The sequence below is a fragment of the Haliotis cracherodii genome, unplaced genomic scaffold (genome assembly GCF_022045235.1).
Source record: "Haliotis cracherodii isolate W230 unplaced genomic scaffold, xgHalCrac1.p SCAF_9, whole genome shotgun sequence".
Lineage (NCBI taxonomy): Eukaryota > Metazoa > Mollusca > Gastropoda > Lepetellida > Haliotidae > Haliotis > Haliotis cracherodii.
Genome location: NW_027266343.1, coordinates 36110938 through 36122315, shown reverse-complemented (window position 1 = coordinate 36122315; position 11378 = coordinate 36110938). Strand labels below are relative to the sequence as shown.

Genomic DNA, 11378 nt, shown 5'->3' with positions numbered 1-11378 from the left:
AGTTTATATATATTTTTTGGGCCCTTAATCAGTTTCTCTCTCCATCAATTATCATCAATGGCCTACCATATTACATCCAGACTCGATTATTTACAGACCGCCGTCATATAGCTGGAATATTGCTGAGTGCGGCGTTAATCAGCAAACCAAAACCAAAACCATATTACAATCTACCCAACTTCATTGAGAGGGGGGTGGGGGGGACAGTCAGGTAGCCTTGTGGTTAAAGATTTTGCTCGTCACACAGAAGACCAAGGTACGATTCCCGACATGGGTACAATGTGTGAAGCCCATTTCTAGTGTCCCCCGCTGTGATATTGCTGGAATATTGTTAAAATCATACTCACTCACTCACTCATTCATCGAAAGGGGCCACGACTTGTCCATTGTAGTTTTGATGATGGCTTTGTTTTCATATTTATTGATTAGAAATTCATAAGAATCTAGCATTGGAATAAGCAACATTTATAGCTCCTTACTGCATTGAGTTGACTGTTTAAGGTTAGGTAATTTGGGACGTGTTATGTAAATTATGTTGCCAGTTTCCCTTTATGTGAAAAAATCCCAACAAGTTTGTCATCATTTTCATCAATTTGATGAAAAATTGTGCCAAATAAAAAGTATCAACAAACTACATTGATTAACCTCAGTTTTCTTACTGTTATAAGTTTCAGTTAAGTGAGAAACAAAACATAAATGTTTCATTATTTAGTTGCGTTTGTTGAATATGAACATCCTTGTATAAATTGCTTTTACACATTATTATTAAATCATTTTAAAATAATTTAATAACTTGCAGGAAGTCTGTGCCAAAAATGTTTTTAGTCCACTTTCCAAAACTTTTATTTTAAGCTGATCTTGTCAAACCATAGGAAATTTTACTAGACATTGTTGTTGGACGAGGAGCTGACATTGCAAAATGTGTAGACATCGTGGTAAGGAATAAAAATGTAATTTAGCAGAAGGAAACTCAAGCGTAGGACTGATCGATTCAGATTTCACAAATGGGATGAGTGGGCGGTCCCCTGATTCTTCTGTGTTAAAGAGCTAGCTGATTAAGTGTCAATGTACACTATTGGCCATGATTGGCATGGATCGTTGCACGATTTATCAAACACCTGAACCAGGTTTGCCTGAACCAGAATTAATTAGTGTTAGGCTGCCGTGTGGATCATGTTGATGGCTGAAATATTGATGACTGTGGCATTAAACAACCCACTGTTGTTAGTGCATATTTGTGCTATTGTGAAAAATTCTCCTTTGGAAAATTCTCTTATATAATGGCAACGGTAGGGTAGCCTACTGGTTAAGCCCTTTATGTATCTATTTCCATTTCTGACTTGTTGTTACTAGATTATTGGCTTCAAACTGTATTCCCTCTCAATTTTTGTATGAATGCCAGCACCAGATTATCCAGATTCCATCATGTAAAAGGCAAAATACCAGTGCGATTATATGAATGGATTATTGAAAATCAGTGATGGCACCAGGTGTTTGCAAAAAGTGTGAGCATGTCCTGCCCTACCTGCAGCACCAGCCACTCACACAACTTTCATTAAAAAGTAAGTGTTTAGTGCTGGACACCGCAACGATGGAATGCTCCGATTACTTCAAAAATGTGCCGTCTCGAGTTAATGTAACTACCAGGTCGCTACATCTGTATGTAGAAAGTCAAGTGTGTTGATCACCTCTGCGGAGTGGATTGATAGATGGTGTGACTAGACGACATTAGATTTGGTCGGGTGATCAAGGGAAATATCTGTAATCCTCTCTATCAATAGGTGAGACTATCACAGGGTTTAATCAGGTATACACTTAGCTGCTGTGATCCCCTGTTGACTAATGAGTGACTTGTGATGACAGTTTGTAGTGGCCGCTCATCATTCGTGCTGGGGAGCATCAATCATTCTTTAACATCTGAATGCAAAAACCTTGTTATATCCACAATACATTAGAAAAGAGTAAACTAGTTCTTATGATAAAAGATCTCTGTGTCTCTTGAGGGAGTAGGGCCATGTTCATCAATAATCATTAACAGCCTGGATAAAAAACACAAACTCCCTAACCAACTTCATAGAACTGGAGGGGGCGCGGGTGGCCCAGTCGTCTAAGGCGCCGTGTTTCGCTGTGCAGAGTTGCGTCCCATGGGCACGCCAGAAACCTATGATTGTGGGTTCGAATCCCAGTTCGCCCCGATTATGTTTCTAGGTTTATCAGCACCATACCCGTGCTCGTGGGTTTCAGCGAAGTGGTTAACGTCTGAGAACTGCATCACTTCAGGCTTTCCTCCCACATTAAGCTGACACGCCGTGATATGACTGGAATACTGTTAAAATCAGCGTTAAACCCAACTCACTCACTCACTCACTCATAGAACTGGATATGTTCAGCAGTGGATGGGTACCTGGGAGGATGAGATGGTTTTATGACTGTAGCTTGGGATTGTGTACTTCCCAAGGAGCTGAGATTAAAAATGGAGTGCACTCTGATCCTTTCACTGGACATTCTCCCTTTATGATTGGGTCTGTAGGAATTCTCCCTTGATGCTTGGGTCTGTAGGAATTCTCTCTTGTTGTTGGGTCTGTAGGAATTCTCTCTTGTTGTTGGGTCTGTAGGAATTCTCTCTTGTTGTTGGGTCTGTGGGAACTCTCCCTTGTTGTTGGGTCTGTAGGGACTCTCTCTTGTTGTTGGGTCTGTAGGAATTCTCTCTTGTTGTTGGGTCTGTAGGAATTCTCTCTTGTTGTTGGGCCTGTAGGAACTCTCCCTTGTTGTTGGGTCTGTAGGGACTCTTTCTTGTTGTTGGGTCTGTGGGAATTATCTCTTGTTGTTGGGCCTGTAAGAATTCTCCCTTGTTGTTGGGTCTGTAGGAAATCTCCCTTGGGTCTGTAGGAATTCTCTCTTGTTGTTGGGTCTGTAGGGACTCTCCCTTGTTGTTAGGTCTGTAGGAATTCTCTCTTGTTGTTGGGTCTGTGGGAATTATCTCTTGTTGTTGGGTCTGTAGGAATTCTCTCTTGTTGGGTCTGTAGGAGCTCTCCCTTGTTGTTGGGTCTGTAGGAACTCTCCCTTGTAGGGTCTGTAGGAATTCTCCCTTGTTGTTGGGTCTGTAGGAATTCTCTCTTGTTGGGTCTGTAGGAATTCTCTCTTGTTGTTGGGTCTGTAATCCTCTCTTGTTGTTGGGTCTGTAGGAGCTCTCTCTTGTTGTTGGGTCTGTAGGAATTCTCTCTTGTTGGGTCTGTAGGGACTCTCCCTTGTTGCTGGCTCCGTTGGAATGTTCACTTGTTCCCTGGGTCTGTAGGAATTCTCTCTTGTTGTTGGGTCTGTAGGAATCCTCTCTTGTTGTTAGGTCTGTAGGAGCTCTCCCTTGTTGTTGGGTCTGTAGGAACTCTCCCTTGTTGCTGGGTCCATTGGAATGTTCACTTGTTCCTTGGGTCTGTAGGAACACTCCCTTGTTGCTAGGTCCGTTGGAATGTTCACTTGTTCCTTGGGTCTGGAGGGAATGTCCCTTATTCCTTGGGTCTGGAGACATTCTCTCTTGTGTTGATAGGGTCTGTAGGAATTCTCCCTAATATATGATTAGATATAGAAGAATGTTGATGAAATCATGAAAATGTCATGAAGCTATTTGTCTCTAGGATATTCACTGCTCACTGTACAATATGTAGGCGTGACCTTTTGTCAGACTTTCTAACAGTTCAATCCTTTTGCTGTAGTAAATGAGGCGTATCTCTCTATTCTCTACAGCCCCCTTGCCTCTGCTCTCTTTTATATGTAGGAGTGTTTGCTGTCAAAATATTTCCCCAGAGAGTGAAATTGTGAAAGAGAAGATTTTTTGCAGTGTGTATCGTAGGTGTAATGTAGAAATGTTAACATAATTGACTTTACAAGATGATCATCCCAGCTAATGTTATGATGTATGCCATTAGTCATATGGGTGTCCATATTACCAATTTCTGAATGTCAGAGAAATAAGGTTTGGCATTCTGAAAGGGTACTACAATTGAAAGGTTATAAAAATGACATTTGAATTCTGTTATTTGTTTCAGAAAATTTGTCAAGGATTTCAAACTAATATAAGTGCCCTTAGCAGGCAAACTGGTGAAAATAATTCTTTGAGTTTTTAATTGAAAAGTTTTTGTTCAAAAATGAAGTTTAACATTACATTTGATGCAATATATAGAACTAATAAAGCCTCTTGCTCGGTATTGGTGGAATACAAGTCATCTCTACCAAGCCATCACATCAGTTACAACTACAACAGCATCAATTGGGAAAGTTTTTATTTCAATTTGAATTTTTTTTACAGCCATTTGCTTCAGACTTTGGGCTAAATATTGGCCTCTTAGCAGGCCTAGGTAGATCCCTGTGTGTGCTTAGCATGTTTAGGGGAGCCTAAGTTCAAATTCTGTATCCTCAAGGCCCCTTAAGACCTGTTTGTTCCTGTCACTGTACATGTGTATCCCTCAAAACTAATGATGGAACTAGCAGAAGTCATGATACATGATACTTGAAAGTCAGCATGTCCTGTATCACTTGGATGCCCAACCTATTTAGTTTTCATTACACCTGACAACCTCAGTACTGGTGGCCTGAGGGTGGTCGGGTAGCCTAGTGGTTAAAGCATTCGCTCGTCACGCCGAAGACCCGGGTTCGATTCCCGATATGGGTACAATGTGTGAAGCCCATTTCTGGTGTCCCCCGCCGTGATATGGCTGGAATATTGCTAAAAGCGGCGTAAAACCATACTCACTCACTCACTCACTGGTGGCCTGACAAATTGCAGCATTAGAAACTGGCACTAGTCCTATTGTCCTTGTCAATCTGCCCAATAGTTAAGGTATCATAAGGACTAGTGGAACTTTGCCATTTTAAAGGGTTTTTCTGTATGTTATCATTATAAGGACTACTGGACAAAAGCTGTTACTTTCTATCACTGAATTGCCAAAGGTTTCTGCATTGTTTGTGGGTCATTTTGAATACAAAACACACCTGTATTATAGTGTATTGCAACAGTTATCGATGAACAATTGTTTTATCAGTGAAACGATCCAGGTAAGAAATTTGGCGAGTCTCAATCTGCTGAGCAATTGCTGGTTACTGATGAGGATGGAACTGGTAAATAAAATTAGTTTCAGTGTTGAGTTTGAAATTAACACTTCATGTTATGAGTGCTTCTTTCAGATGGTATTCAAGTCTGAGGTGATAACCCATAGTTGCATAAGAGTGCTATAATTGTAAAGATACGCTTGGTAAGACATCAGGGCCCACTTGCACAAAGCGATCTTAGCGCTGAGATGATTGTAACTCCCATACATTAACATAGGCATACAATAGTCTCAGCACTAAGATCGCTTTGTGCAAGTGGGCCCTTGTGCTGCTGAAAATCTAATATTTGAAAGTCTTTGAATTTTTGATAATGCAAAGGACACTTTGACATTAAAGGAGTAAATTAATTCTGAGGTAATATCTGCAGAAAATGCCATGAATACACTTTCTGTTGCCAGGCATTTGTGAGTGTTACCTGATTGACTTCTAGCCTGATTCTCTAGTCTGTTGTCATGGCTTCCGCTTATTTCGCAAGCCAGGCTGTCTGTCTGATCATTCGTTACATTCCTGCCAATAATGTTACAACAACATGAGCCTGGCCAGGCAGTGCTTACTGCACTCAGACGATGGGATTAGTGGCAGATAGAGTTACTGTGCTTACTGGTCTACCAGTTCACATACTGTGTGGCACCTGCAGCACTGGGGACGTTCCCATGTCCCTGGTGGTATATGTAGTGCTAGCTGTTGTCTACTACATACACTGTTATCACTGTAGGCTGGGGAGGTTCTCAAGTCTGTGGCAGTATATAGAGTTGGCTGTTGTCTACTTCATACACTCTGCTGTCACTGTAGGCTGGAGGGGGGATCTCAAGTCTGTGGCAGTTTATAGAGTTAGCTGTTGTCTACTACATACACTCTGCTGTCACTGTAGGCTGAGGAGGTTCTTGAGTCTCAAGTCTGTGGCAGTATATAGAGTTAGCTGTATGTCTACTACATACACTGCTATCACTGTAGGCTGGGGAGGTTCTCAAGTCTGTGGCAGTATATAGAGTTGGCTGTTGTCTACTACATACACTCTGCTGTCACTGTAGGCTGGAGGGGGGGATCTCATGTCTGTGGCAGTATATAGAGTTAGCTGTTGTCTACTACATACACTCTGCTGTCACTGTAGGCTGGAGGGGGGGATCTCAAGTCTGTGGCAGTATATAGAGTTGGCTGTTGTCTACTTCATACACTCTGCTGTCACTGTAGGCTGGAGGGGGGGATCTCATGTCTGTGGCAGTATATAGAGTTAGCTGTTGTCTACTACATACACTCTGCTGTCACTGTAGGCTGAGGAGGTTCTTGAGTCTCAAGTCTGTGGCAGTATATAGAGTTAGCTGTATGTCTACTACATACACTGCTATCACTGTAGGCTGGGGAGGTTCTCAAGTCTGTGGCAGTATATAGAGTTGGCTGTTGTCTACTACATACACTCTGCTGTCACTGTAGGCTGGAGGGGGGGATCTCATGTCTGTGGCAGTATATAGAGTTAGCTGTTGTCTACTACATACACTCTGCTGTCACTGTAGGCTGAGGAGGTTCTTGAGTCTCAAGTCTGTGGCAGTATATAGAGTTAGCTGTATGTCTACTACATACACTCTGCTGTCACTGTAGGCTGGGGAGGTTCTCAAGTCTGTGGCAGTATATAGAGTTAGCTGTTGTCTACTACATACACTCTGCTGTCACTGTAGGCTGGGGAGGTTCTCAAGTCTGTGGCAGTATATAGAGTTAGCTGTTGTCTACTACATACACTCTGCTGTCACTGTAGGCAGGGGAGGTTCTCATGTCTGTGGCAGTATAGAGAGTTAGCTGTTGTCCACTACATACACTCTGCTGTCACTGTAGGCTGGGGGGCTTTTCAAGTCTGTGGCAGTATATGGAGTTAGCTTTTGTCTACTACATACACTCTGCTGTCACTGTAGGCTGGGGAGGTTCTCAAGTCTGTGGCAGTATATAGAGTTAGCTGTTGTCTACTACATACACTGCTATCACTGTAGGCTGGGGAGGTTCTCAAGTCTGTGGCAGTATATAGAGTTGGCTGTTGTCTACTACATACACTCTGCTGTCACTGTAGGCTGGAGGGGGGGATCTCAAGTCTGTGGCAGTATATAGAGTTAGCTGTTGTCTACTACATACACTCTGCTGTCACTGTAGGCTGAGGAGGTTTTTGAGTCTCAAGTCTGTGGCAGTATATAGAGTTAGCTGTATGTCTACTACATACACTCTGCTGTCACTGTAGGCTGGGATGGTCCTTAAGTCTGTGGCAGTATATAGAGTTAGCTGTTGTCTACTACATACACTCTGCTGCCACTGTAGGCTGGGGAGGTTCTCAAGTCTGTGGCAGTATATAGAGTTAGCTGTTGTCTACTACATACACTCTGCTGTCACTGTAGGCTGGGGAGGTTTTTTAAGTCTGTGGCAGTATATAGAGTTAGCTGTTGTCTACTACACACACTATGCTGTCACTGTAGGCTGGGGAGGTTCTCAAGTCTGTGGCAGTATATAGAGTTAGCTGTTGTCTACTACATACACTCTGCTGTCACTGTAGGCAGGGGAGGTTCTCATGTCTGTGGCAGTATAGAGAGTTAGCTGTTGTCCACTACATACACTCTGCTGTCACTGTAGGCTGGGGAGGTTCTCAAGTCTGTGGCAGTATATAGAGTTAGCTGTTGTCTACTACATACATTCTGCTATCACTGTAGGCTGGGAGGTTCTCAAGTCTGTGGCAGTATATAGAGTTAGCTGTTGTCTACTACATACATTCTGCTATCACTGTAGGCTAGGGAGGTTCTCAAGTCTGTGGCAGTATATAGAGTTGGCTGTTGTCTACTACATACACTCTGCTGTCACTGTAGGCTGGGGAGGTTCTCAAGTCTGTGGCAGTATATAGAGTTAGCTGTTGTCTACTACATACATTCTGCTATCACTGTAGGCTGGGAGGTTCTCAAGTCTGTGGCAGTATATAGAGTTAGCTGTTGTCTACTACATACACTCTGCTATCACTGTAGGCTAGGGAGGTTCTCAAGTCTGTGGCAGTATATAGAGATAGCTGTTGTCTACTACATACATTCTGCTATCACTGTAGGCTGGGGAGGTTCTCAAGTCTGTGGCAGTATATAGAGTTGGCTGTTGTCTACTACATACATTCTGCTATTACTGTAGGCTGGGGAGGTTCTCAAGTCTATGGCAGTATATAGAGTTGGCTGTTGTCTACTACATACACTCTGCTGTCACTGTAGGCTTGGGAGGTTCTCAAGTCTGTGGCTGTATATAGAGTTAGCTGTTGTCTACTACATACACTCTGCTGTCACTGTAAGCTGGGGAGGTTCTCAAGTCTGTGGCAGTATATAGAGTTGGCTGTTGTCTACTACATACACTCTGCTGTCACTGTAAGCTGGGGAGGTTCTCAAGTCTGTGGCAGTATATAGAGATAGCTGTTGTCTACTACATACACTCTGCTGTCACTGTAAGCTGGGGAGGTTCTCAAGTCTGTGGCAGTATATAGAGATAGCTGTTGTCTACTACATACACTCTGCTGTCACTGTAAGCTGGGGAGGTTCTCGAGTCTGTGGCAGTATATAGAGATAGCTGTTGTCTACAACATACACTCTGCTGATGTGTTACTGACTACAACTGAGTTATCTGTTGAAGATGTTTCGTTTAATGAATACTTATTACAACCTATATTGCCATATCTGAGTGACCTTTACCTTGAAAATGGATGTATTTGGAACCCAAACATTTATGTTTGGATGCAAAAGAACATAATTTAAAGACCAAATAGTTTCCTGTCAACTATATCAGATAGAATGTGTGACCAGTCCGGGTATAGCTATTGAACTGCACTAGATAAGACACTGACCAGCAGAAGGCCATTATTATCTGACAATAGATAGGCTGTTCGATAATGTCTTGTTTTAGAATAGCTGGAAGTAGCAAACGCTATGATGATCTCCAGAGAAACATTAATTGAAAGAAAACTTGGAAAAGGCTTTTGTCAAATAGCAATGTTTTTAATCAGTATCTTTGATAAATCGCCTATTCTCCAACTGATGATAAAATTACTTTTTTAAAAATGGTGCTCGTGAGCTACTTTGATGACATAACTTTTGCCTTTCTTAAAAAAATAAGCAGAAATAATTTGCTGTCATGTAAAGTGTTTTGTGCAGCTGCCTGCCTTACTTTTTGTTTTGTTAGCTCTTGGCCCAATGAATAGTTTTTTGGAGAACATTGTCACAGGTATTGAATTGGGCAGAATTCAAACTCTTTTCCTGTCAGCTACTCAGAGACCCGTAAAGATAGGGGTAGAATAGGTCTTCAGCAACCATAAAAGGTGACTATGCTTGTCGTAAGCGGCGACTAACGGGATTGGGTGGTCAGGCTCGCAGACTTGGTTGATGCATGTCATCATATCCCAGTTGCATGGATCGATTCTCATGATGTCAATCACTGGATTGTCTGGTTAAGATTTGATTATTTACAGACTGCCGCCATACAGCTGGAATATTGCTGAGTGCGGCGTTAAACAAGAAACAAACAAACGAACAAACAGCTACTGTGAGCATTAGTTATTAGGAACTGGTCATTTATATAGGGGTGAGGGGAGGAAGTGTCATGAAAAAATAACTATACAGGTGCGGCAAAATATGATACAGTCCTCAGACCAATCCCTGAATAATATATTATGTATTGAGGTGAGGTGAGGTGAAATTGGGTTTAACATCCCGTCCAAGATTATTGCACTTATATAGCGACGTGCATGCACGTGTGTGTGGGGGGCTGCTTGTACTAGTCCGGACTGATGCCGATTTATAGTGCTAGCTCACTGAGATACCATGCCATAGTTAACATGAATACCCCACTCAGACACAGTATACTGACTCCGAATGGACCAGTCCTTGTTTTAGCCCCTTAATGCCAAGCGCCAGACAGGGCAACAACAAGTACCATCTTTTAACGTCTTTTGGTATGATGCAGCCGGGGATCAAACCCCGGACCTTCCGCTCTCTGTGCGGACGCTCTACCTCTAGACCATGGAGGCGGTCTATTATATCTTGTATTAAATGTCATGTTTCTCATCAGAGAAGCTAAATGCCTTATACTTTTCTTGTTCCAGACCTTTTTCCCCTTGCGTCAGTCCAACCTCTTCTTGGGACGGCAATGCGGCTCCACATCATCTCGGCGAACGCAGCATGGGATCAATGTAAGTGGTGTGGGAAGGATTCTTATGAATTCTTTTTTACCCTTCTTGTACACTCTAATAGCCACATTAGGCAGAACCAGGTTTCCGATATTAGCTCACACCAATACCCCTCTAGTGTTAGTGTGACCTCCACATGGTCTAGTGGATAGAGCCTGGAGAGGTGAAGGTCGGTCATGTCATAAAATAATATCAGGTTTGAAATTCCTCGTATTTGAATGGCACAGATAAAATCAAAATAGCATGGATAAAATATGTTCCTGGTGCCTCAAGGGCTTGTTAGGGAATCATGTTTTTCAACAAATATGTTTTTTGTGTACAACCTTTGACAAATGGACTTTCACATGCAAACTTGACAAACACATGGAAAATGATGACTGTATGCAACCACTGATTGCACAGTGTGATTTATGAAATAATCCTGGAGATTCAGAAATTGAATGTGGGGGCAAACTTTTTTAATTACAACTGCTTAATGCTTATTATCGAGCTCCTGGTACCGGTGAAATTACATTCACCAAGTTGATCATGAATCAAAATCATCAAAAGTTGTCTTGGTGGCACTCTTGAATTCCAAAGGGCAGACCTAAACATTGTTTACATTTCTCTCCCTGGTGAGAATTACAGGGAACTATGTTTGCGGGGTGGATGAACAATTACGAGATTAAATCTTCCCGTTCATGCTGAGGCTGATTTGGTAAACACGTTTTACTAATCAACAAAGTTTACAAATATGATGCGGAATGATAGTTGACAATTTGCAAAAAGCCACAATATTCAATTCCTGAAAGTGAAAGAGATTGTGCCAGCAACGACTGTCGGTCACCACAACTTGAATGTGCACATAATCCCTCCAGCTCCTCACAGTGACTCAGCCTCTCCAAATATCATTGCCACCAATCACAGCTCCGCACTGAGCTTGGCGGCCTGACCCCATAAATGGAGTTAAACTCAGAACCATCTGACCATTATGTTTACAAACAAGTGATGACTGCCGTGAAACTGAATACCCTTCTCCAGTTACTTTGTTTTGTTCGTTTATCAATTTGAATTTCTATTTTATTTCAACTATCATGTAATTAATGTTTAGGGG

The 11378-nt window shown here is 42.2% G+C and overlaps 1 protein-coding gene across 6 annotated transcripts in view; it reads left to right on the top strand.

Annotated features, from left to right (window-relative positions):
• LOC139453403 (uncharacterized) overlaps window positions 1-11378 on the top strand; it is a 97240-nt gene that overhangs the window by 59454 nt on the left and 26408 nt on the right. For all 6 annotated transcript variants that reach the window (XM_071235089.1, XM_071235083.1, XM_071235086.1 and 3 more), the window contains one exon: window positions 10202-10288. In XM_071235089.1, the coding sequence (XP_071091190.1) occupies window positions 10202-10288 (87 nt within the window). The remainder of the gene's footprint in view (window positions 1-10201; window positions 10289-11378) is intronic.